Here is a 27538-nt window from a genome sequence, read left to right as displayed (position 1 = left end):
ACTGACATCAGACACTGTCATGTCGCCAGATGTCTCACTATGGTTCCTCCTTATTCTTCCTATAAACTCCCTATAAAAAAAGTATTTCTGATTCTGATATCACATTATTACTAAATGTACTCTTAAGTTAAAATATTTGATTTAATATAATATTTAATATTTAATTTTTACATAGTTTTTTCCCATTTCATAAATAGCAGGATATTATTGCACATAAGCAGCAGCACAGACAGACAGATGACTGTTTGTTATCTGGCTTTTTATAGATTTGGAATATAAAGTTACAAGATAAGAGTTAAACTAAAGTATAAGACAGCAATAGACTGAAAGACAGGGAGCTGTGTCACACACCATGGTTAATTTACATTGGCCTAAAATGAAGCTATCAAGCCCAGAACATCCTTTTGGGAAATGTGTGTTTACTCCCTCTCTCCTTTAGGATCTTCTTGCCTCCTCCACTCACATCTCTGGTGGGCGGGACTGAGACAGAACAGGAGGCAAAAGGAATGGACAGTTTGAGAGAAGCCCTCGGTTCAGTGAGTCCTTAGTTTCTGCTGCATTTTCCTTTCTCTCCGGTATCATGGTTTTTTCCTTCCTGCCTCGGTGATTAGCTCACTGCTATCACTTGTCTCATTAAGCTCACCCTGGTTCCCTCTTCTGTCTTTGTTTCCCTGTGTTTTACTGTGAGTGCCTTTCACTGGACGCTGTCCATGACTCCAACACAGAGGAGCCTGCGAGACTCACAGTGCAGGAAAGCATGTGTTCGAGATCACAAAGGTAAACCAGACAATATACCAGCAGGGTGGAAAGGCCAGGGAACCTCTGAACACTGCCTCCAGATGTGATACCTTTTGTACATTGGTCTTTTGTTTGTCAGACCTGCAGTATTGTCAGTATTCCAGTGTTGTTTCACTGACCTGGTCTGCACAGGAACTTTTGTTAGTGCATCCTGGTACACGTAGGCAATAATGACCATGTGAGCTGGCCTGTTCTAAACATCGGCTGTCTCTAGAAATGTTGTGGCCCAGAGGAGTTTATGCTGCAGTTTTCAGAGTCCAGACTGCAAACCTAAAACAAACTGTTTGTGTGCAGATGGTAGCATAACTTACCAGAAAAAATGCTTTTTCAAGAATTTTAGAAGGGGAGGACACAGGTCAGGAAAACACCTGGGTCGGTGACCTTAAAAGCCTGTGGGCCAGACCATCCTTAACCTGACATGCTGCATGTGTGAGAGTTTGGGAATGTTCAAGCCTCTCTGCCCCTCTAACTCAGTCTGTCTCTGCAGCTCAGTATTTCCTCTACCTGAACCTCCACAGAAGAAAAGAAAAGATCCTCAAGGAAGTAAAATAAACAGAGAGTAGGAGTGGGGGTGGGGTATAGAGCTGAGTAGGAAAAGCAGAGTCAGGGTTAACTGGGGCCCCATGCTGTCCAACCCCCCACGCTTCAGACTAAATATGATTCATTTCTGTTTAAAGATGATCTGCTTGAACCAGATCAAAGTTTCTCAAACATCCAGAACACAAATGAACAGATGACCGAAAAATCCCATAAACACCTTTAACAGCTGCATCCAGCCTGTGAGAGTGTCCGTGAGTACAGTAGCTAAAAACAGCACGATCTCTGGTGTCAGAGTGGGAGAGTTAGCGTTGTATGCAACCCATCACAAGTTTTCATCTTTGACCTTCAATCAATCATTTGTTGAATATTAGACCAATCAGGTGGCCCTTCTCCTTCTCTAGCCGGTCAGCCATCAGGAGAAGGTCCCACATTATGAGCTCGGGCCGATCATGGTTTTTCCTGCCACTGTCTCCCTTAAAGTGCAAGTTCAGGGGTCAGGGAAATACTACGAGGAGAACCGGGCATACAGCTAGTACTATGAAATAATGGATCATCAGGAGGAGGCGAGAGGAGGGGAGAGGAGGGGTGAGGAAGAATAGGAGGTGGGGGAATAGAGATGGTGGTGGTGGAGGACGTAGGGGAACTGCTCAGTGGATCATGTTTGTCCCCCGGCAGTGTAGGCCAGAAGCAGAAGCCTCCTGTGGCTGGATGTCAGGACGTCACTGTGACTGTACCTATCATCCCCACACAGTGTTTGAGGCTAACTACACCTTACTGAACACAAAGGGTTTAGTCTGGTCTTAAAGGTGGAGGCGGGGTCTGCTAAGAGAGCTAACTCTGTCCTGAGCTGTCCCCTGAACTCAGTGGACTCCGTGGGTGAGAGGAGGATCTTGGCACACCTGTCTCACCGTCTGTATGAGACAGTGGGGACCTTGAGTAGCTCCTGCAGCCGCAGACTGCTGCACCCTCAGTGCAAAAAGCAACGCTGAGAAGTTACCGTGTCCCAACAGTAGTTGGACCGTACAACAGTCCAGTAGCGGTTTTTGGCATGGGGCAGCTGCACAAACACTTGGAAAAGAAAGAAGAATCATCTATGTCGCTAAGTGGTTGTTATTATTATCGATCACATCACTGTGTGGGGAACTGGCAAACTGGCGCCCCCTGCAGCTGCAAGCACCCATGCTTGCTGAGAAGGTGTCGCACACAGAAGCCGTGTGAGAAGGGGGTGCTCGGAATAACTACAGATTACCAGTTAACCCTTAAACCAGACAGAAAATAAACATGAAGTTTAATCGAAGGATGCTACTACAACTCAAGGCGGCTGTCAAAGAAGTATTTGGATCCTGTTCAGTTAGGTACACCTGCTGCTGAGCTTTAAAAAGTACACACATGTTTGGAGTGTGTGTGTTAGGGTGTACCTATCACTGCAGCAGAGTCCATGTTCCTCTCAGCACCCTGCAGAAATCTGTCAGTAAGGCAGAAATGTTTCCACCTCCGCTGTTGAAACTCAGTTAATTTGTGGTGGTCGTGTTTCTGGTGAAGCAGGGAGGCCTGAGATTCCTGACCTGCTTTTGCTGCCGCACATTCCCCAACAGTCCCAAACATTCCTAAAAGCCATGAGTGATATCAATCAATGTTCGATCTGAACAAAAGAAGTCTGACTCAGGATGCACACTGAAGGTGTCATTTACCATGTAGACGGAGTCTGTTCTGAGAAGAGCCTGGACTAAGGACACGTTCACGTTACTCCTGTGCTTGCCTGGTTTGGAGCTGTTGTTGGCACTGCTGTGCTTGTTTCCTCTATTGTTGCAAGTTTTCCATAGAAGGTGCTGCTCTGTCACTGACTTACCTTAACTCCTCACCCTGATCTTTCAGAGAGATCATTTATTTTACATCGATCTCATGTGGAATGCATTGTCGTTGAAACAGACCAATAGACTGCATTTGAAACATATTAAACATATTTAGATGTTGGCCATCCTTGACAATGCTTGCTATCCTCTGCACACCATCATCAGCAACCAAAGGGGCTTGCTCAGTGACGGGCTGCTGCTGTCATCGTCCTTTATTCTCTGTACCATCAAGCTGTTGTAGCAGTAGGGCGTTGGAGGGGTGGAAGCAGAATAACACCAGACACAGACGGAACCCTGACAGTATTTGAACTTATTTGCAGCTTCTCAGCTTTGTACCACTCCTGATGATGAGATGTAAAGAGATGTACTGCCTGACAGTACAGTTCCCTGTTGTTGTTAATCTTAACTTGTATGTTTTAAATTTGAACTGTTCTGTTAATCATAACTGTTAACTCATGTTGCTGTACAACTGGAACCTCAATTTCCCCAGAGATACCTCAGACAGGGATTAATAAAGCACAGAGTCGGAAGCAGAAAGCAAAAAGACAAATCATAACCAAAATTAGACTAAAAGATTCCGATTAGTTAAACTGAAAAAAACTCAGCCTGACTGCTTCATGGAGGAGGATCCATTCAGTTCAGATCCAGGCTGACCTCAGTGATGAAGGTCAGGAGGGAGAATCCTTAGGACTGCCTCTGTGGTTTTACAACTGCACTAGTAGAGATTAGGAAGACTTTATTGTTGCCTGCAGGTGGAGTCAACAGTTCAGAGGAGCAGAATGCAGCAGGAGCATTCACTGCTTCTGAAGATTGAATATAACAGTCTGAAAATATGCCATGAATTCTGTCTGCAGGACCCGTCTTTATGTGTTTATTGTAGCCATAGTAAAGTGCATGGTGGACTGACGATGTGCTTTGCAATTGGCACCTGAGCACTGACTTGCAGGTGATTACCTGCAGGCTAAACAGGTGACAGTAGTGGGCAGTGCCTAGGGGTCTGTCAGCGGTCACTGAGGAAAGGATTTACAAACAGAAAGTTTCACATTCTTCACTCTGCATTGGAGCTGCCTGCACTGACAGATGAGCCCAGTGAGGACAAGGTTTCATTCTAGAGTTCTACCTCCATCACCAACTAAAATGTGCCACAGTCTGAAAACATAAACTGACAGCATGTTGCTTTCAGGGTGCTTACATTAGCGTAGGAATGTTAACAGTGAAGTCATCCTTCTCCACTTCCTTCTCTTTGAAGACAAACAGACTGAATCCACAGCTGGAGAGCTTCCTCGGTGCCGTGTGTCGTTCAGCAGCACGGTGACAGAGAAGCTCCACATCACACACTGAAGTGAGGCTGCATGGTCTCAGTGCTTTGTTGCTCTGGTTGTAGTTTTGTTTTTGTGGAGTGTCCTAACTATTGACATTTCTTTAGTTCAGTGCAAAGTGAGAGTAAACGCTCTGCCTGGAAAACAGTGAGTGTTTTCCACAGTGCTGTGTGTATGTTTCCACCCTGTGGTTTGTCAGGTCTCACATCTGCAGCTTATCAACAGCAGCACCTCTGATCTCTGCTGTTGGATTAAAGTGCTGAGCGCCCCAGTTCTACCGCTTGTGTACAATGAAATGGAAAACAAAAAAAAAAGTCTGATGACACAATCTGAGTGTACCGCCTAGGACAGGGGTGGGCAATTATTTTTTTGGCGAGGGCCACAGACTTCCATAAGAAAAGCACAGGGCCACATTTTTTCATAAATAATCATATAAACTGGAGACCACTGGCACAGTATCATCCTTTATAAATATGCTCCTGTTACATTTTCATCACTGTAAGAATCCTTTGCTGTCATTTACTGGTTCCTCCTCTGTCCTCTGTGTGTCCATGTCTGCTCTGAGTGTGTGCTGGTTGTATGTTGACACACACACAGTGCAGAGCAGCACAGATGATGTGAAGATATTTTTACAGAAGAACCATTAGAGTTAGAGTCAAGTTAAAGTAGCAAATCCCAGAGTTCTGAAAGTCATTTCAGCATTTTTAAAGTGTACACAGTGACTATGTCTCTCCAGAGAGTAGACCGGATGACACAGTACAGACACAGTACAGCAACGTGGAAGAGACGAGGAGGGTTGGAAAGATGTTACCGGTGATGCCGTGCTGCCGATGCTGGTTGTTCTGTAGCAGTTCAGAGTCAGTAGGTTTGATGCTGATATTTAACAGGACTAGTCTCAATGGAGTGAAGTAACTTTACGTGAAGAATGAGCAGTAGAACCCGAACCTCTAAAAACTAACTCTGATGCTGTGTCAGATACCTATGTGTGAGATGGTGTGAATGATGGCGTCTGGGTGGTCTGTCTCCAGCAGAGGAGGGTGGAGCCTGGGGGGCGTTACTCTATGATTTATGAGATCTGATAAAGTGTGTTTCCACTGTTTGGTCAGGTGTCAACTCGTCTCTGAAAACATGGAACTGAAGTATGTTCAACAAAAACACAGTTTTCATAAACCTTTGATTTTTATTATGTTGATGCTGCTGCAGATGTTTCCATTCTGGGGATGTCCGAAATATTCGGTCATTACAAAAATATCATCCACCATTTAAAAAAGGTGATGATGAGGTTGAGAAAAGTAATCCGGGGTCTGTCAGGTGAAATGTGGGTTAGTTGTGACATCAGTCTGCTGCTGGTCGCTGTTTGTAGTTGTGACATCAGTCTGCTGCATGGTCGCTGTTGTTAGTTGTGACATCAGTCTGCTGCATGGTCGCTGTTTGTAGTTGTGACATCAGTCTGCTGCTGGTCGCTGTTTGTAGTTGTGACATCAGTCTGCTGCTGGTCGCTGTTGTTAGTTGTGACATCAGTCTGCTGCTGGTCGCTGTTTGTAGTTGTGACATCAGTCTGCTGCTGGTCGCTGTTTGTAGTTGTGACATCAGTCTGCTGCTGGTCGCTGTTTGTAGTTGTGACATCAGTCTGCTGCATGGTCGCTGTTTGTAGTTGTGACATCAGTCTGCTGCATGGTCGCTGTTTGTAGTTGTGACATCAGTCTGCTGCATGGTCGCTGTTGTTAGTTGTGACATCAGTCTGCTGCTGGTCGCTGTTTGTAGTTGTGACATCAGTCTGCTGCTGGTCGCTGTTTGTAGTTGTGACATCAGTCTGCTGCATGGTCGCTGTTGTTAGTTGTGACATCAGTCTGCTGCTGGTCGCTGTTTGTAGTTGTGACATCAGTCTGCTGCATGGTCGCTGTTTGTAGTTGTGACATCAGTCTGCTGCATGGTCGCTGTTGTTAGTTGTGACATCAGTCTGCTGCTGGTCGCTGTTTGTAGTTGTGACATCAGTCTGCTGCTGGTCGCTGTTTGTAGTTGTGACATCAGTCTGCTGCATGGTCGCTGTTGTTAGTTGTGACATCAGTCTGCTGCTGGTCGCTGTTTGTAGTTGTGACATCAGTCTGCTGCTGGTCGCTGTTTGTAGTTGTGACATCAGTCTGCTGCATGGTCGCTGTTTGTAGTTGTGACATCAGTCTGCTGCATGGTCGCTGTTTGTAGTTGTGACATCAGTCTGCTGCATGGTCGCTGTTGTTAGTTGTGACATCAGTCTGCTGCTGGTCGCTGTTTGTAGTTGTGACATCAGTCTGCTGCATGGTCGCTGTTGTTAGTTGTGACATCAGTCTGCTGCTGGTCGCTGTTGTTAGTTGTGACATCAGTCTGCTGCTGGTCGCTGTTTGTAGTTGTGACATCAGTCTGCTGCATGGTCGCTGTTGTTAGTTGTGACATCAGTCTGCTGCTGGTCGCTGTTTGTAGTTGTGACATCAGTCTGCTGCATGGTCGCTGTTGTTAGTTGTGACATCAGTCTGCTGCATGGTCGCTGTTTGTAGTTGTGACATCAGTCTGCTGCTGGTCGCTGTTGTTAGTTGTGACATCAGTCTGCTGCATGGTCGCTGTTGTTAGTTGTGACATCAGTCTGCTGCATGGTCGCTGTTTGTAGTTGTGACATCAGTCTGCTGCTGGTCGCTGTTTGTAGTTGTGACATCAGTCTGCTGCATGGTCGCTGTTTGTAGTTGTGACATCAGTCTGCTGCATGGTCGCTGTTGTTAGTTGTGACATCAGTCTGCTGCTGGTCGCTGTTTGTAGTTGTGACATCAGTCTGCTGCTGGTCGCTGTTTGTAGTTGTGACATCAGTCTGCTGCTGGTCGCTGTTTGTAGTTGTGACATCAGTCTGCTGCTGGTCGCTGTTTGTAGTTGTGACATCAGTCTGCTGCTGGTCGCTGTTGTTAGTTGTGACATCAGTCTGCTGCATGGTCGCTGTTGTTAGTTGTGACATCAGTCTGCTGCATGGTCGCTGTTTGTAGTTGTGACATCAGTCTGCTGCTGGTCGCTGTTTGTAGTTGTGACATCAGTCTGCTGCATGGTCGCTGTTGTTAGTTGTGACATCAGTCTGCTGCATGGTCGCTGTTGTTAGTTGTGACATCAGTCTGCTGCTGGTCGCTGTTTGTAGTTGTGACATCAGTCTGCTGCATGGTCGCTGTTGTTAGTTGTGACATCAGTCTGCTGCTGGTCGCTGTTTGTAGTTGTGACATCAGTCTGCTGCTGGTCGCTGTTTGTAGTTGTGACATCAGTCTGCTGCATGGTCGCTGTTGTTAGTTGTGACATCAGTCTGCTGCTGGTCGCTGTTTGTAGTTGTGACATCAGTCTGCTGCTGGTCGCTGTTTGTAGTTGTGACATCAGTCTGCTGCTGGTCGCTGTTTGTAGTTGTGACATCAGTCTGCTGCTGGTCGCTGTTTGTAGTTGTGACATCAGTCTGCTGCTGGTCGCTGTTTGTAGTTGTGACATCAGTCTGCTGCTGGTCGCTGTTTGTAGTTGTGACATCAATCTGCTGCTGGTCGCTGTTTGTAGTTGTGACATCAGTCTGCTGCTGGTCGCTGTTTGTAGTTGTGACATCAGTCTGCTGCATGGTCGCTGTTGTGGTTGTGACATCAGTCTGCTGCTGGTCGCTGTTTGTAGTTGTGACATCAGTCTGCTGCTGGTCGCTGTTTGTAGTTGTGACATCAGTCTGCTGCTGGTCGCTGTTTGTAGTTGTGACATCAGTCTGCTGCTGGTCGCTGTTTGTAGTTGTGACATCAGTCTGCTGCTGGTCGCTGTTTGTAGTTGTGACATCAGTCTGCTGCTGGTCGCTGTTTGTAGTTGTGACATCAGTCTGCTGCATGGTCGCTGTTTGTAGTTGTGACATCAGTCTGCTGCATGGTCGCTGTTTGTAGTTGTGACATCAGTCTGCTGCATGGTCGCTGTTGTTAGTTGTGACATCAGTCTGCTGCTGGTCGCTGTTTGTAGTTGTGACATCAGTCTGCTGCATGGTCGCTGTTGTTAGTTGTGACATCAGTCTGCTGCTGGTCGCTGTTGTTAGTTGTGACATCAGTCTGCTGCTGGTCGCTGTTTGTAGTTGTGACATCAGTCTGCTGCATGGTCGCTGTTGTTAGTTGTGACATCAGTCTGCTGCTGGTCGCTGTTTGTAGTTGTGACATCAGTCTGCTGCATGGTCGCTGTTGTTAGTTGTGACATCAGTCTGCTGCATGGTCGCTGTTTGTAGTTGTGACATCAGTCTGCTGCTGGTCGCTGTTGTTAGTTGTGACATCAGTCTGCTGCTGGTCGCTGTTGTTAGTTGTGACATCAGTCTGCTGCATGGTCGCTGTTTGTAGTTGTGACATCAGTCTGCTGCTGGTCGCTGTTTGTAGTTGTGACATCAGTCTGCTGCTGGTCGCTGTTTGTAGTTGTGACATCAGTCTGCTGCATGGTCGCTGTTGTTAGTTGTGACATCAGTCTGCTGCTGGTCGCTGTTTGTAGTTGTGACATCAGTCTGCTGCTGGTCGCTGTTGTTAGTTGTGACATCAGTCTGCTGCTGGTCGCTGTTTGTAGTTGTGACATCAGTCTGCTGCTGGTCGCTGTTGTTAGTTGTGACATCAGTCTGCTGCTGGTCGCTGTTTGTAGTTGTGACATCAGTCTGCTGCATGGTCGCTGTTGTTAGTTGTGACATCAGTCTGCTGCTGGTCGCTGTTTGTAGTTGTGACATCAGTCTGCTGCATGGTCGCTGTTGTTAGTTGTGACATCAGTCTGCTGCATGGTCGCTGTTGTTAGTTGTGACATCAGTCTGCTGCTGGTCGCTGTTTGTAGTTGTGACATCAGTCTGCTGCTGGTCGCTGTTTGTAGTTGTGACATCAGTCTGCTGCTGGTCGCTGTTTGTAGTTGTGACATCAATCTGCTGCTGGTCGCTGTTTGTAGTTGTGACATCAGTCTGCTGCTGGTCGCTGTTTGTAGTTGTGACATCAGTCTGCTGCATGGTCGCTGTTGTGGTTGTGACATCAGTCTGCTGCTGGTCGCTGTTTGTAGTTGTGACATCAGTCTGCTGCTGGTCGCTGTTTGTAGTTGTGACATCAGTCTGCTGCTGGTCGCTGTTTGTAGTTGTGACATCAGTCTGCTGCTGGTCGCTGTTTGTAGTTGTGACATCAGTCTGCTGCTGGTCGCTGTTTGTAGTTGTGACATCAGTCTGCTGCTGGTCGCTGTTTGTAGTTGTGACATCAGTCTGCTGCATGGTCGCTGTTTGTAGTTGTGACATCAGTCTGCTGCATGGTCGCTGTTTGTAGTTGTGACATCAGTCTGCTGCATGGTCGCTGTTGTTAGTTGTGACATCAGTCTGCTGCTGGTCGCTGTTTGTAGTTGTGACATCAGTCTGCTGCATGGTCGCTGTTGTTAGTTGTGACATCAGTCTGCTGCTGGTCGCTGTTGTTAGTTGTGACATCAGTCTGCTGCTGGTCGCTGTTTGTAGTTGTGACATCAGTCTGCTGCATGGTCGCTGTTGTTAGTTGTGACATCAGTCTGCTGCTGGTCGCTGTTTGTAGTTGTGACATCAGTCTGCTGCATGGTCGCTGTTGTTAGTTGTGACATCAGTCTGCTGCATGGTCGCTGTTTGTAGTTGTGACATCAGTCTGCTGCTGGTCGCTGTTGTTAGTTGTGACATCAGTCTGCTGCATGGTCGCTGTTGTTAGTTGTGACATCAGTCTGCTGCATGGTCGCTGTTTGTAGTTGTGACATCAGTCTGCTGCTGGTCGCTGTTTGTAGTTGTGACATCAGTCTGCTGCATGGTCGCTGTTTGTAGTTGTGACATCAGTCTGCTGCATGGTCGCTGTTGTTAGTTGTGACATCAGTCTGCTGCTGGTCGCTGTTTGTAGTTGTGACATCAGTCTGCTGCTGGTCGCTGTTTGTAGTTGTGACATCAGTCTGCTGCTGGTCGCTGTTTGTAGTTGTGACATCAGTCTGCTGCTGGTCGCTGTTTGTAGTTGTGACATCAGTCTGCTGCTGGTCGCTGTTGTTAGTTGTGACATCAGTCTGCTGCATGGTCGCTGTTGTTAGTTGTGACATCAGTCTGCTGCATGGTCGCTGTTTGTAGTTGTGACATCAGTCTGCTGCTGGTCGCTGTTTGTAGTTGTGACATCAGTCTGCTGCATGGTCGCTGTTGTTAGTTGTGACATCAGTCTGCTGCATGGTCGCTGTTGTTAGTTGTGACATCAGTCTGCTGCTGGTCGCTGTTTGTAGTTGTGACATCAGTCTGCTGCATGGTCGCTGTTGTTAGTTGTGACATCAGTCTGCTGCTGGTCGCTGTTTGTAGTTGTGACATCAGTCTGCTGCTGGTCGCTGTTTGTAGTTGTGACATCAGTCTGCTGCATGGTCGCTGTTGTTAGTTGTGACATCAGTCTGCTGCTGGTCGCTGTTTGTAGTTGTGACATCAGTCTGCTGCTGGTCGCTGTTTGTAGTTGTGACATCAGTCTGCTGCTGGTCGCTGTTTGTAGTTGTGACATCAGTCTGCTGCTGGTCGCTGTTTGTAGTTGTGACATCAGTCTGCTGCTGGTCGCTGTTTGTAGTTGTGACATCAGTCTGCTGCTGGTCGCTGTTTGTAGTTGTGACATCAATCTGCTGCTGGTCGCTGTTTGTAGTTGTGACATCAGTCTGCTGCTGGTCGCTGTTTGTAGTTGTGACATCAGTCTGCTGCATGGTCGCTGTTGTGGTTGTGACATCAGTCTGCTGCTGGTCGCTGTTTGTAGTTGTGACATCAGTCTGCTGCTGGTCGCTGTTTGTAGTTGTGACATCAGTCTGCTGCTGGTCGCTGTTTGTAGTTGTGACATCAGTCTGCTGCTGGTCGCTGTTTGTAGTTGTGACATCAGTCTGCTGCTGGTCGCTGTTTGTAGTTGTGACATCAGTCTGCTGCTGGTCGCTGTTTGTAGTTGTGACATCAGTCTGCTGCTGGTCGCTGTTTGTAGTTGTGACATCAGTCTGCTGCTGGTCGCTGTTTGTAGTTGTGACATCAGTCTGCTGCTGGTCGCTGTTTGTAGTTGTGACATCAGTCTGCTGCATGGTCGCTGTTTGTAGTTGTGACATCAGTCTGCTGCATGGTCGCTGTTTGTAGTTGTGACATCAGTCTGCTGCATGGTCGCTGTTGTTAGTTGTGACATCAGTCTGCTGCTGGTCGCTGTTTGTAGTTGTGACATCAGTCTGCTGCATGGTCGCTGTTGTTAGTTGTGACATCAGTCTGCTGCTGGTCGCTGTTGTTAGTTGTGACATCAGTCTGCTGCTGGTCGCTGTTTGTAGTTGTGACATCAGTCTGCTGCATGGTCGCTGTTGTTAGTTGTGACATCAGTCTGCTGCTGGTCGCTGTTTGTAGTTGTGACATCAGTCTGCTGCATGGTCGCTGTTGTTAGTTGTGACATCAGTCTGCTGCATGGTCGCTGTTTGTAGTTGTGACATCAGTCTGCTGCTGGTCGCTGTTGTTAGTTGTGACATCAGTCTGCTGCTGGTCGCTGTTGTTAGTTGTGACATCAGTCTGCTGCATGGTCGCTGTTTGTAGTTGTGACATCAGTCTGCTGCTGGTCGCTGTTTGTAGTTGTGACATCAGTCTGCTGCTGGTCGCTGTTTGTAGTTGTGACATCAGTCTGCTGCATGGTCGCTGTTGTTAGTTGTGACATCAGTCTGCTGCTGGTCGCTGTTTGTAGTTGTGACATCAGTCTGCTGCTGGTCGCTGTTGTTAGTTGTGACATCAGTCTGCTGCTGGTCGCTGTTGTTAGTTGTGACATCAGTCTGCTGCATAGTCGCTGTTGTAGTTGTGACATCAGTCTGCTGCTGGTCGCTGTTGTGGTTGTGACATCAGTCTGCTGCTGGTCGCTGTTTTTTGAGGACTGCCTGCAGGATGTTTTCCTCTGTGTGTGTGCATGTTGACATATTCCAGCACAGGATCACATTCTTAATAATATATATATATATAACATGTTTAATACACTGGAAACAGAATGAAGAGCTCCTAACCTTCAGAAGAAGAAGGTTGATTTGTCACATTCACAGTATTTCAGTATCGAGCTTTAACAAGCTGCTGATGTGTTTCATATTTATTTTATATTTGATGTCATTTTAAACCAGAATAACCTGACTTCAGTGTAATCATTTTTAGAAGTTCCAGACTTAAAGTAAACAAATCACATCAGTAATGAAAACTTCTTATAAAGAATCCTATTTCTATATGTGTGACATGAAAAATGTTCAAATAAAATAAATATATATGAACTGGCATTGAAAGCTCAGTGCCGTTTTATTTGGGCTTTTTATCCGAACTGTCATTAGTGCTTCGGTTCAGGTGTGGCTGCAGAGCGGATCTCCGCCAGGAGGGGCGGGGACAGTTGGAGGGGGGGGCGGTGATGAAGAGGAGGAGCAGCGGATCTCGGTTCAGTCTGTCGCAACGTTTTCTTTGTTTCACACCAAAAGTTCTGATGGACCGACTGCGGACGCGTCGGGCCGCATAAACCGAGATTAGAGATAAATCCTGAGTTAAGGGCGGGTCAGGGCGGCGCACCGCAGCACTACAGACCGGACTTTCTGTTCTTTGTTTTCTGGTGTTCGGGTCGGGTTCGGATCATGGCTCGGTAGGACGGACGGACTCTGCGGAAACTTTTGTATTGTTTCCATGGAGACAGGAGTTCTTCCCACTAGTTGAGGAGTTGATTGGACGCCGAGCATCGATACTATTGCTTGTGTATCGATCTGCGGGATGGCCGCTCCTACTCTGCTGCTGCTGTTCGTGTTCTGGACCTGCGGGCACGCTAAAAGCGCGTTCCCGCTGCGGCCGTCTTATAGCTTGTACGCCAGCGGGCATACGCACGGAACCCGTGCCGCCAGCAGACACAGGTAAAATGACACGAGCACGGAAAGGATGATGATGAGGGTGGAGGTGGAGGAGGAGGTGGTGGTGACGTCAGTTTGTGATGACCTCACCACAGATTCTGAAGCAGATTCTGTCATCAGCTCAGATGTGTCTGTCCACAGTTTATAGAATCAGCAGATACACTGTTTGTACAAAAGATGACACGCACGCACGCACGCACGCTCACAGACACGCTCACGCACGCACACATGCACAGAAGAGTTTGGGAAGTTTCCATCAGCTCTTTGTTTTCCAGTCATAAAGTGCAAAGTGTGTGTGTGTGTGTGTGAGAGAGAGTGACTGTGACCTGTCACACACACACACACAGACAGCTGTGCTTTAAATAGAGCACGTGCTATCAGGCATGTGCATGGTCTCGGAACATAACCTGCTGCAGTCCCTTTAGGTCCAGTGGATTAGCTGCCAATGCTGATAAGGTCAGTGAAAGAGGAACTGAACCGAACCTGATTCTTACCAAGTTCAGTTCAGTAGAGGTCACCATGATGATGTGGCAGGTAAAAAAGTTTGAGGAGTTATTGATCAGCAGAAATCAGAAGACTTTAAAAGAGCAAACTTAAAAATAGTGACTGAATGTTTTGTATCCTGAAAACACTATCATAAAAAAATAATAGTTTCTGATCTAAATCTAAAATCTCACATCTGATGACTGTTATTGGTGAGCTGATCCATCCATCCATTATCTGAACTAAGCCTATCAGGTGAGAGGTGGGGTTGCCAGTCCATCACAGGGCATGAGCTGATCCATCCATCCATTTTCTCCTGCTTATTTATGGATGGGTTTTGATGCCACTCGTCCAGCTCTTCTTGGGGGATACCAAGGCGTTCTCAGGATAGATAGATAGACAGACAGACAGACAGACAGACAGACAGACAGACAGACAGACAGACAGACAGACAGATAGATAGATAGATAGATAGATAGATAAAGAGAGAGACAGACAAGCCTTTGTTGTTGTGATACAAAAAATACACTAGGACCATGGTCTCCAGTTTAGAGGTACAGATGGTCATCCCTTCTGCTTCACTCTCAACACACACCCAATGCTCACACTCCCCACTTTGGCAGTGTAGCAGATGTGATGTCATAAACAGCAGCAAACTGAAACTCAACCACCCAAATTACTCATTTCCTCAAGAGTGTGTGTGTGTGTGTGTGCGTGTGTGCGTGTGTGTGTGTGTGTCTGTCTTTTTTCGGTGGACTTTGGTTTACATTGAATTGTGGGCTGTCCCAATGCTCTCATAGTTTCACCATTTAACTCCAAGAACACCAAACAGCAATACTTCCTTTAAGACTTCAGACATGTAGCATGGCAGTAATGGGAAAGGTCGGGTGTTACCTGAAGTTACCCCTCTGTTTCCTATTTTAATCAATAAGGCTTTATTTCCCTCCATATAATCAGAGCTGTCCTATAAACTCACCAAGCCCCATCTTTCATCTGGAGCCAGGTTATAATTCTTTCCCCACTTTACCTACATTTCTTGCCGTGTTGTTAACTGGCCGACATTATGCGTGTGTTTGAATACACATATCAGGAATAAGCAGAGAAGGCGCTGCACACACAAGCAACATTATGCTGGATTCCAGAGAAAATAGCTATATTCAGACACACACAGTCACAGTGTTTCCAACAGGGCGCACATTCATCACCCTTAAAACACAGATTATGTCATCACACCATCTGCTGGAAATTTCATGAGATTCACAACAACGAGTGTGTCCTTGTATATAATGAATGAAACAGTTTGACCCTAAAGAAACTGCAAACCGTCCAATAGGAGCTCCCATTAAAACCTGGAAAGTGGAGCTGAAGTCAGTCCTCACATTAACCTAAACATATATTGTTGTGACAAAAAAAGAGACATGTTCAAGGATGTAATCAGATTATTTAAGTGTTTTTGCCCCCCTCTTCAGTTGGTTTGTATAAGGAAAGTGATGAGTAGTCGCTGTTAAGCTGCATATAGAGGGCCAGTTAGGGTGAAATGTCTGACCGTGGTTCTATCTACATGTTTGTGTGTTTATCAGGAACTGGTGTGCATTCGTGGTCACAAAGACAGTGAGTTGTGTGGTTGAGGATGGAGCTGAAACCTACGTAAAGCCTGACTATCAGCCCTGCAGTTGGGGGAGTGGACAGTGCAGCAGGGTGGTGGTGTGAGTACACACACACACCAAACACAACATGACCTGACAAAAACGCACAAACACTAAACCTGGTTTTTCTGGGTCCCTGCAGCTATCGAACCTACATGAGGCCGCGCTACAAAGTGGCTTACAAAATGGTGACTGAGATGGAGTGGAAGTGTTGCCATGGTTATAGTGGAGAGGACTGTAACAATGGTCCAGTCGTTGGAGCAGGAACCCAGATATCCACCACCAGACCTCAACCTGGACACAGTGGAGGAGGAGGAGGAGGCAGCTCTGGTTCTGGATGGACTGGAGGATACAGTGGTGAGTGGATCCTAAAAGTTTGAGTGTTTAAGAAGTGTAGACTGTAGAAACCACCGTCCTCTGTTCCTGTACTACGCCATGATAGCTAATTTATTGATCGTTGGCTCATTTAGTCAAACCTGCTCGATGACATACACAGGAAGTTATCTGTGGCCTCTGCTGACCTCTGCTGGTGATCACCATCATACAGTTGGAAAAGAAGCAGAATTCATCCTTTCATAAAAAATACACAACGCAGAGATGAGAGATACACATTACAGCGGTACTCAGAGCGTCACACAGGTTCCTCCCTAGCATACAAATGCTCTGCCGAAGGAGAGCTTTTCAGTCTGCAACCTGGCAGCCCGTTACTTTGCAGGACTCTAGTGACTTTTTTAAAACTTCAATTCCAGACTTGACTAAATCGTACACTAGTGTCTTGTCATCTGTTTCAGGATCAAAAACAAGTACTTTATCAGAATCAGAATCAGAAATACTTTGTTGATCCCAGGGGAAATTGCTTGCGTTCCAGGTGCTCCATGTATACTCAAAAAACAGGTTAGAAATATAAAATAAGGTAAAATAGTAAGAATATAATAAAAATAAAAAACCTAAATAAAATCCTAAACAATAACAAACATTCAAGTTAAATCCGGGCAAGTGAAAACGGATAGTCATATATAATACAACTAATGCTGTGTGCAGTAAAATCTTACAGTGTCTACAATAAATCCAATATGGATATAATTAACAAGACAGTGTTAGATCAGACTGTCTGATCTCAGAGGGAGGCGTTGTACAGTTTGATGGTCCCTGCTGAAAATGTCACTGTTACAGCAGCAATATACAGACACTCAGCATTCTATACATAGACCTGTAAAGGTGAATAAAACAGTATAAACATTTATGTGAAAAATAGATATATAAATCTTGTATTATAGACATTAGAGTAGTATTAGACATCAGTGCAACTTAAAAGCTTACAGGGCCACTCAGTCAAAGCATAGATCTCACAGTAGATGCACAATGATCATTTGTGCTATGGCTAAACAACCAGGACAGTTTTCAAGGGTATACTGACCATTCCTACAAATATTGGCTCTGGTTGTTTTTGGTTTGTGTAAAATCTGTTAGACTGGTTTAGGTTTCCCTAGGTAAAATAAATGTGGTTACAAATTATTATCTTTGCACTATTAAACAGAACTATATATCATGTCTGAAGCCCGACATTTGTTCTTAACATTCTGAGACTCTGTGTGGTTAAAGGTGCTTTGTACACTTCCAGGCCGAGATGAGAATGAGAAGATCAAGCAGCTGGAACAGAAGATCCAGAGTCTGACAAAAAACCTACAGGACCTTCAGTCCAGCTTGAACACTATGAATGAGCACTTCCAGATGGAGGCTGGCAAACCAGGTTTTAGTGGTGGAGGAGCCTCATCAGGAGGACGAAATCCTGCTGATGCTGCTCAGCCAGAAATTAAAGAGACAATTCACAGTATCCAGACTAAACTGGACCAACTAGACAACCGCACGCAGGTGAGTCCTGTTATACCTTAAAGGGGATTAGGGAGGTATCAGCCAACTACAAAAACAAATCTTTAGTGTCTCTGGTAATGATTTGAAAAACAACAACAAAACAAACATGACACACACACACACACAGTCAAAATACAGCAAGCTAGATTTATTTAGGGGGTGGACCAGGGAACGACCTGGGTTGGGCTAAGTGTGTGCATTCAAAGAGGCAGAGAGAAAATTTACACTAGCTTTTCAGTCAGAGCTGCAGCTGATATGTCTCCTCTCCAAAAGGCTCACGATAAAACTCTGGTCAGTATCAACAATCATCTGGTGAATGGGAAAGGCAATGAGCTGGATGGAGGTGCATCTGGAGGATTAAGTGGAGGGAGGCTGAACTTGCTGAAGGAGGAGATCTTGAGGGAATTGGAGAGGAGAGTTTCACTGTCCTGTTCCTCTTGTCAGGTATTATTTTAAATTTATTCAATGATCTGACAGTCCAAAATGAAGACAAGAATTTATTTTGCATCACAGGACACAACAGGTTCCCTCCTGTCTTTGTGCTAATCACATACGGTACTTTTAATTTATACACTCAAAATCAGCAGTGGTACAGTCTGCAGTCGTGAGAGGGATATAACCTTTGTTGGCTGTTTTTTAGGCCGGTGTGGAGGATCTACAGAGACAGCAGCTGGAGGACCGGGAGAGGATTCGAGCTCTGGAGAAGCAGCTAAATGCTATGGATGTTCGGTATCAACAGAGACTGGATGGACTACGACAAGACGCATTGCATTCACAGAGATGCTGTGATACTGTCAGTGACCTTAAAAATCGTATAACTGATGCCGAACGGAAGATCAGCTCATCCTCAGAAGACTTCGATATTCTCTTGAACCGTCTGGACAAAGAGCTCCGTGGATCAATAGGGACCAGCGGCAGTGGAAGCAGTGGATCCTCAAGAGATGGGTTGGATGGTGTTGGACATGGGAGGGATGGTGTAGCAATGGAAGACAGCCTAAACAATAAGCTAAAGGACCTGGAACGGCAAGTAAACAACACTGTTCAGCAAGTGGAGCAGAGGTATTCATCCCTGGAGAATGACCTGAAAGACTACTTTCACAGAGACCTGGGTGACCTGAGGACTGTGTTCCTAGACCGGTTTGATGACCAGGCATTCAGGATTGCAGATGTAGAAATGGAAGTAGAACAGGTAATTAGCAGGATAAATGACCATGACAAGAAGCTGTCAAAGCTAGAAAACAACACCCTTTTCATAACCCAGAGGCTGGTGGAGTGCGGCTGCAGAGGCTTTGAAGAAGGAGAAGGAGACAGAGGAAGAGAGGACGGGGACAGATGGAATGGAGAAACTACAGAAGAAGGAGAAAGAAGAGAAATTGGTGATAAAATAGATGGAGCAGGAAGATGGGGAGCAGGAGGTGGAGGAAGTAGTGGACATCTATCTAAGATAGGAGGAGAAAAAGATAATACCACAAAGAAATCCCTGGAGTGGCGAGTGGTGGCCAATGAGGATCAGATTCGACATTTCAACACTCGACTCAAAGACTTGTCGGTTTCTGGAGACTCCCTGTACGACAAGGTGAGGCTCAATGAACAGCGACACAAATGCAGGCAAAGTACATACCTCAAGAGTAGATTCTCAACTCCATCAACCCACAGAGGATCATTTAAAAAAATCTGGGTGATTGAAGTGAATTGACCTTTTTTGGTTTGTGACTCTTGATCACTGTGATTCTTGCTTACTACACCACAAAATAAGCTTGGACTGAATTTATTTCTAAAAGTTAATGATTTTTCAACTGTTATTATTTGTTTATCATGCATTGTAACATCTAAATTAATATGCAGGTTTTGGACCTCAGCCAGGATGTCCGCAACATCAAAGCTCTGACAGGTGATCACGGAGAACACTTTAACCGGATTGTGACGGAGGTGGAGATGCTGGGACATGACTGTGAGGTGTGTGGGAAGGTGGAGAATGAGCTGCGAAAGTTACAGAATCATTCCCAAGATACACTGAGGCACATGCAGAATCATATCAACAGAATCCAGGTCAGACTGGACTCAGGGGGAAACAGCTGCTCCCAGATCTGCACACACCTGCAACACGAGGTCCATTTGTTGCGAGAAGACATCAGGAGGTGCACGGGCCAATGTAAGACCAATGAGAACACACTCATATCCTGTCAAATAAATCCTCATTATCACCAACTTCTTCAACAAGGTTGTTTTCATTGTGTTGTTCTACCCTAACACCAACCTACATTTTACACATATTTTTAGAAGTACAACAAGAAACTCTGAAGTTATATATACACTAAACTCCTGATAGGTGGTGGCTCTGATTCGACTGGTGGCACCAATGGGCATGGTTCCAATTTGGATGCTGAGAAGCCTTTAGATGGCCACAGTGTGATTGGAGGCTCAGTCAACAATAACCAGCTGAAGACCCTGCAAGGCGAGCTGTCTGAGGTCATCCTCACCTTCAGTTCCATCAATGACACCCTGAAGGGTCTTGAACACACAGTGCAGAAACACAGCAGTGTCATCACAGATCTTGGTAAGCCAAGCTCAAAATCACCTTCCATCTGCATTCTTGGGTACAGCTTCCCAGATAACATTTGCTCTTTTACTCCCTTAACACTGACAGGAAACACTAAGGATAAGATTATTTCGGAGCTGGACAAAATTCAGCAGGAGGTTACAGAGCACATCGAAGAGAGCCACAACAGTCTTGACAGAATGAACCAGAACATCCAGCGGTTTGAGAGCACTCTGCTTGTGGAGATGGGCGACTGTAAGAGGTCTGGAGAGGGGCTGGAAAAGAGGCTGTCAAAGCTGGAGGGAGTCTGTGGGAGGCTGGACGGCGTCTCCACCTCCATCAACAAGATCAAGGAAGGTACGAGTTATCATGTCTTAATTGACTTAAAAGTCTTGAGGTCGTTTTAACTTACAGGGACTTACAGTATGTGTTTTCATTGATGCTTGGACAATAAACAAGCTTCCAGTCACTAGGTGGCAACATTGCTTAAACTGTTACTGTTACTTTCGTTACTTTTCATAACCAAGAGTAACGCACACAGCGGCAGGCCTATTGTTTACTCTCCTCACCAGCTGTTAGCACTGAGTAAGCCTGTACTGCTGCCGGGTGCCAGCATGAAATCCTGAAGGAGCTACTGAGGAGACGCTGGGGATGCAGGGCTGGAGTTAGATGAAGGCAATGAAGAGGAGACACGAGCCTGCTGTTCCTTCAACTATCATGGGGAATGTACGCTCTCTGGCGAACAAGACGGACGAGCTGATCAACATGCAGAGGGAGTTCCGTGAAACCGTAAACCAGAACTGCTGGCTGTCGGGCAACGGCCTTATTATTTGCCGAGGGAGTTTTCATTCGTAATCGTGGTCAATACCTACGTCCCTCCATCAGCTGATGCCGAGGCTGCCACTGATGTCATCAGCAGCACCGTCTCCCGTCTGCAGACACAGCAACCGAACGCCTTCATGGTTATCAGTGGGGACTTTAATCAGGACAACATGGACAGAACGCTGGCTGACTTCACTCAGTATTTGGACCATTAGGGACAATAAGACTCTGGAATTGCTGCATGCTAATGCACAGGATGCATACAGTGCTACTGCCCCCCCCCCTCGACAGGTCAGATCACAACCTAATCCTGCTCATACCAAGGTATGTGCCTGTTGTCTGGCAGCAGGCTGTTTTCATAAAGAGTGTGAGAAGGTGGACACAGGAGGCTGAGGCGGCCCTGCAGAACTGCTTTGAGTGCACAGACTGGGATGCAGTCTTCCAGCCCCACAGGGAGGACATCATTGGTATGATGAGTGCATCACAGAATACATCAAAGAACACATCAAATTCTGTGAGGACACTGTTATGCCCACCTGGACAGTTTGCTGTTTCCCTAACAACAAGCCGTGGATCACCAGCAACCTGAAGACCCTACTCAATAAGAAGAAGAGTCTTCAGCTCTGGAGACAAGGAGGAGGTGAGGAGGGTGCACCAACTGTGGGACGAGCTGAGGGAGAGTAAGGACTTCTACAGTAGGAAGCTGGAAGCCAATCTCCAGCAAAACAACATGAGGGTGGTGTGGTCTGGAATGAAGAAGATCCCAGGATGTGGGGGGAGAGGGAGATTGACTGATGGCAGCAGGGCGAGAGCTAACAAGCTTAACACCTATTTTAACAACAGGTTGAAATATATACATATATGATATATATATATCAACAGGTTTAGCACTCAGACCACTTCTGTCTCCTCTATCCCGGCCCCGCCCCCGCTCCACCCACACCTCCACCCTTCCACTCTAATACCCTCTCAGCTCTCCTCTCCTCCTACGGTGAGACCACTGGACCTGACTACCACAGCTTACCACCCCTCCTACCTTTGACACCCCCCCTACCTGACTGTGATGACCTGCCAGGTGAGGAGACCCAGTTCCTGTACCCAGGAAGTCATCTCCATCTGGCCTCGGTGTTTACCGCCCAGTTGCCCTCACATCTCTTGTGATGAAGGTTCTGGAGAGGCTGGTGTTGGCTAACCTTAGGCCGTGGGTGAGATCTTCTCTGGACCCTCTGCAGTTTGCCTACCAGCCATGTCTGGGGGTGGATAATGCCGTCATCTATCTGCTTCAGCTCACTCACTCACACCTGGATGGTGGTGGAGGCACGGTGAGAATCACATTCTTTGACTTCTCTACTGCCTTCAACACCATCCAGCCTCCATTACTGGGTGAGAAGCTGTGGCTGATGGGTGCTGGTGGGTCCACTGTCTTCTAAATCACTGATTACCTGACAGACAGGCCACAGTTCATCCGGCTGGGTGGTGTCCTGTCTGATACGGTGATGAGTGGTGTAGGAGCCCCACAGGGCACTGTGCTTTCTCCATTCCTGTTCATCTTATACACCTCAGTTTCAGTACAACTCAGAGTCAAGTTTTCTGATGACTCTGCAGTTGTGGGGCGTATAAGCGGTGGACGGGAGGAGGAGTACAGGAGGCTGGTGGATGGATTTGTGGAGTGGGCTGGAGGGAAACACCTGCTGCTTAATGTAGACAAGACTAGAGAGATGGTGATGGACTTCAGGAAGGGAACAGCATCACAGCCCCTTTGCATCCTGGGTGAGGATGTGGAGATGGTGAAGTACACAGGAGTGACCATCGTGCCTGACCACTTTTACTCTGATTTATGGTATAAGTATAATGTATAAAATAAATTACGAAGACAACTTGAATACACTCACGCTGTGATTAGCAGGCTGCCAATCTGGGGGCCGCGCTGGTAGAGGAATATGGAAATAGTCCGGGTATCATATAGCAGTGGTATAGCAGGGTTGTCCAATAACCAGAAGGTTGGTGGTTCAATCCCGACTCCTCCCTAGTCACTGTTGTGTGTTCTTGGGTAAGACACTTCACCCTAGCCTGTGGCGCGCCTTGCTAGTCATTGTATGACACTGCTTGGCAGCAGCCTTAAACAATTTCCCTCTGGGATTAATAAAGTATCTAAAATAAAAAAAAATTAAAAAAAGTATCACAGAGCCTCCCACAGAGACTCAAAAGTGATTCAGGAATCAACGGGTGACATCGTGGAAGCTTTGTCCATAGTTTTATACTGTACTTTACAGTATTAATTAGCATCCAGGTCTTAGTAATATGCTAATATGATGATATAGTCATAGTGCCACCCACTGACAGTAGGCATTGTTTGAGATTTTGCATTTAACAAACTCCTGTTAGAGAAATAACTTCAACCTGAAATTTTGTTCCATTGTTGTTAAGACATTGTTGAGCAAAAGTTATCAAAAGCTTTAATCAAAGTGAAACAGTGTGATGGGTGCAGTTAGGCAAACTTGACCCTTCACCGTATTCGTACAATCTAATATACAATCTGGTTAAACCTCTGTAGTAATAGTTAGAACCCATGCCTGAATAGGTAAGATGCTAATATTGTGACATAGGCATAGTGTCACCTACTGGAAGGAGGGCATGTCTTGTGTGTATACATATTTTGGACAGGATAGAACACAAGAGAGGAGAAAAGAAGGTGGGAGACAGCAGCCGCTTGCAGCTTTAAGTTGAGGGATTTTTTTTGCAGTTTTTTCCCTTTGTTTTCATTTCTAGTAAAAGGACTAGGGCACAAATCAAGCAATTGTGAAATGCATAAGGATTACTAGAACAAAAATATATATGATGTGCCCTGTGTTCTGATTTCTTCTGTGTTCAGGATTGAACCAACACGTGTCAAGTTTGTGGACTTGCGTTTCCAGTCTGAATGACTCAGTTATCCACCATGGAGGAATTCTGGACTTTATTCAGCGAGACCAGGATGACGTCCACAGCAGGATGAAGAACCTTAACTCGAGCGTGAACCAGATCCTTCGGGACCTGCAAAGTTTCTCTAGACATGACCTGAATGGTGAGTTTTCTTATTGCCGAAATGCATTATAAAGGAAAATACGATGAATACAGTGTCCCATCTCTCTGGAATTTCATTATGAAACAAGCAGAACACATGATAGTTAGAGTTAAATACATCTTAGTGGAGTTATGCCAGATACAGATAACCTCATCCAAATCCTGTGGAGATCAAACTTTCTACCTATGATGAGTCAGGGTGACTTTAGGGGGGAACCTGTCTCAAAAAATGTTGTAATTACATGTGTGTAGCAGCTTTACTGTCACTGTCACTGCACAGGCCTGCCTGGACCTCCAGGGCCCCCAGGAGAGAGAGGCTTTAATGGGCTACCAGGTCCCCGGGGCCCCCCTGGGTCTCCTGGACGACAAGGAGAGAATGGTGCCCGAGGTCTTCCAGGTAGGACCAATATTGTATGTTTATGCACTGTGATATGACGAAACTAAGTCAAAAAGGTCATGTGTAAATAGTCATGTGTCCAGAGTGGTGTTTCTGCTGAAGCTCATGCTCAGTGGACGACAACTACAATCTATAGAAAATGAGTCATTTAAAGCAAGTTGTCATTGTGTTGTTGGTCTGCCCATCAAATACTGGCTGCTCCTTCTGGTTGGATTTTTTATTTTGATTTTCTAACAGCGGCTCTTGTTTCTTGCAGGTCCCAAAGGTGACACAGGTAGATTCATTTTAACTCAAATGTTTCACAATAAAATATGAATAGCTAAAACAACAACAATAATAATTGTAATTATAATATAATAAATTTGTCTGCTGTGATGGATTTTCAATCTGTCGTTTATTGTGCTTGACTCTGCAGAGCTCTGGTGATCTTCTTTGTGTGTCTTATTGTGTCTCTGTTTCTCAGGTCTTCCTGGTGTTGATGCTCATGTCCCCAGACTGTCCTTTTCTGCTGCCCTCACAGCCCCAATGGACAAGGCAGGAACCATTGTCTTTGACAAGATCTTTGTAAATGAAGGAGACTTCTATGACGAGAGAACAGGTGATAGTGAATGCAAACTGTGTATCAAATCCACTTACCACTGCTTTATTTATTTAGATAGATAGACAGACAGAGAGACACTTTGTTGATCCCCGAGGGGAAATTCAGGATTAGGATTATTTAGGATTATTATTACATGTTAGGTTTTGTTGTGGTGATCACTGGAATTTTTATCACCCTGAATCATATTGGTGCGCACCTCGCAATTAGTGAATTTGAAGTACATACAAACTTGCATATTTTGTCACAAATGCTTTCTTTGGTTATTGATCACTAAAATCAGTGTTAATCAGATTTTTCTATCCTCTTCAGGTATTTTTACTGCCCCTGTAGATGGACATTATTACTTCAGTGCCATCTTGACAGGACATAGGAATGAAAAAATTGAGGCAGTTCTGTCAAAGTCCAACTATGGCATGGCCCGGGTGGACTCTGGAGGCTACCAACCTGAAGGCCTGGAGAACAATCCTGTGGCAGAAGCTAAGATCACTCCGGGCTCTCTAGCCGTCTTCAGTATTATCTTGCCTCTTCAGACTCGGGACACTGTTTGCATTGATTTGGTGATGGGCAAACTGGCCCACTCTGTGGAGCCCCTCACCATCTTCAATGGCATGCTCCTCTATGAAGACATCTGATGTTAATGTCAGCATCAAATAAACAAAGATTTGTAATGAATACTGCTATAGGGCTTTTTCACACCTGAAAATATGATCCATGGTTTATGTTGTGTACATGGGGTCCAATTAATTTATGCTTTACATTTTAATGATGCTTGTCCACTAAAGAACTTTACAATACATATCCATGTCATGTTGTCTTTGGCTATGTGGGCTGCAGGTCCCTAACAGTGGACAGTATGAATGGATGCAGACTATTCTATTGAATGACTGAAGATAAGTGAATATAGCTATATTTTCATTTTCTTGTCTCTAGAATAATAATACTATGGCATTATTCTACAGTCTTGTTAATCTATATCATTCCCCTGTGTCATTCACTTTATATCACTTTTTAGTGATTTTACCAGTAGACTTTATTGGTGTGGGATCATATTTCAATACAGACTTTGGTCTCCATTCATTGCCTCTCTGTGGATGGTTAAAAGGTCTAAACCATATATCCATACATTTTCTTTACCCACTGTGCACAGGGGTATCCCAAATATGTTCAATCTAGAAATGAACCATGATTTCATTTACCTTGGCCTGCCTGTAGATTTTTGGGGTCAAACAGAAGTCTGGTGGTGTGAAAAAGTCCTTAGATTTTCAACAAACCCACAAGTTGTGGGTACCTGAAGCATTTTATCATGTCCTCATTTAAGTAGTGATCCAAAAACAGGATGTTGCTTTTGAGCATAAGCCCCCCTCCATTCAGTACATCACACAGTCTGCACATAAATCAGTTTGACACTGTCTTCTGAAGAAGTTGAAGGTCTCTTCATATGTGGACCACCTCCAGGATGTCAGGTCTTAAAGTCGTCTGATCTGATGTGGTCACATGTTCTGACCTCCCAGCAGCATTGCCACTGCCAATGTTGTCATAAACCAGGAACAGCTGGTCTCTGTCAAACCTGCTGCTTACAATGCTTTAACAGCCTTCAGAAACACTGTCACTCCTGTGGTAAGGAATTCCTTTGCCCCTTGGTAGCTGCATAGTTCATTGCAGCTCAAATGTGAACAAATGTTAACAATGTATTAATTGTGTGATGGAGTATCCTTCTGCAGTCAAACAGAAAGAGGGACATTTGTCCTGAGGGTGGTGCTACAGAAAGGACTGTGGATTAGTGTATGTGTGACACACTGTGTTTACCTTATATAGAATGTAAGTATTATACAATACAGTACTTGTATAAAGTTTGACACTTCTTTGGGCACATGGTCTTGTCTTCAAATATTGATGCACTATTATTTTGTTATTTAATGGAGGACATATCACGGATGCTTTTTGTCTATGTTGAAGATACATTTTCTAAGATTTTCCAGCAGATCTCTCTTGCCCCTTTGCAAGATATGTCAGATTTTTTTCAGATTGTTTTGGCATTTAAACTGTAAGACAGAGATTCATGTTTGTATTATGGTCAGCCACATCTGTTTCTTAAATGAAATAATTTCATCAAGATAGACCTTTGAATACTTTTATCGACTTCCCTGCTTTGTATACATCTGATAAATTGCTTAACTTTAGATCAGCTATCTGCTGACAAGGAGCCTTTGGTAGTTATTGTCAGATGAAAATTTAGAACAGCAAAATTGACCTGACTTGTGTATACAGCTGAACCTGTATGTTCTAATTCTAATGTTGCTCATGAAGATTAAGAAACCTTTATTAGTCCCACAATGGGGAAATTGCATATGCATTGCATTCATCTGATTCATAGTTAGATATGTTTTTATTAAATCAGATGGGCAGGTCAGATGTTTTCATGGGAACATGTGATTGTTGTGCACAATGAAAAACATGATGAAACACATTTTTGAAAGCAGAATGTGATTTATGGCATGACTGAGATGAGTTTGCATTGTGCTTCTCAAGCAGCGCCTTTTATTGTCTGGTTCGTTTTTCTTTCTGCAATGTATTTAAGTCATTATTTGTCGGCATGTGTGCTTAATGTATGCAGATTATTACTTGGTGTATTCACATTCTCTCAATCAGATAATCCACAGGCTGCGTAATACACAAACATGTTAGCGTTTGGATCACTCAAGGATTGAATTACTTTTTTTTTTAGATATTCACT

At 45.2% G+C, this 27538-nt stretch overlaps 1 protein-coding gene across 2 annotated transcripts; it reads left to right on the top strand.

Moving 5' to 3' along the window:
• The first annotated feature begins 653 nt into the window (after positions 1-653).
• emilin1b (elastin microfibril interfacer 1b) lies at positions 654-27505 on the top strand. Of its 2 annotated transcripts, none has more exons than XM_028402181.1 (14): positions 654-777; positions 15445-15570; positions 15653-15867; positions 17132-17382; positions 17656-17826; positions 18023-18958; positions 19228-19534; positions 19712-19939; positions 20030-20278; positions 23616-23807; positions 24087-24203; positions 24460-24477; positions 24667-24801; positions 25114-27505. In XM_028402181.1, the coding sequence occupies exons 1-14, from the start codon at positions 758-760 to the stop codon at positions 25434-25436; spliced, it is 3288 nt and encodes a 1095-aa protein (XP_028257982.1). In that variant the 5' UTR covers positions 654-757; the 3' UTR covers positions 25437-27505. The 2 variants fall into 2 exon arrangements, with proteins under 2 accessions (XP_028257982.1, XP_028257981.1); XM_028402180.1 differs by lacking the exon at positions 654-777 and adding an exon at positions 12944-13384.
• The last annotated feature ends 33 nt before the right edge of the window (positions 27506-27538 follow it).

The sequence above is a fragment of the Parambassis ranga genome, chromosome 3 (genome assembly GCF_900634625.1).
Source record: "Parambassis ranga chromosome 3, fParRan2.1, whole genome shotgun sequence".
Classification (NCBI taxonomy): Eukaryota; Metazoa; Chordata; class Actinopteri; family Ambassidae; genus Parambassis; species Parambassis ranga.
This window is presented reverse-complemented; position numbering and strand designations above follow the sequence as displayed.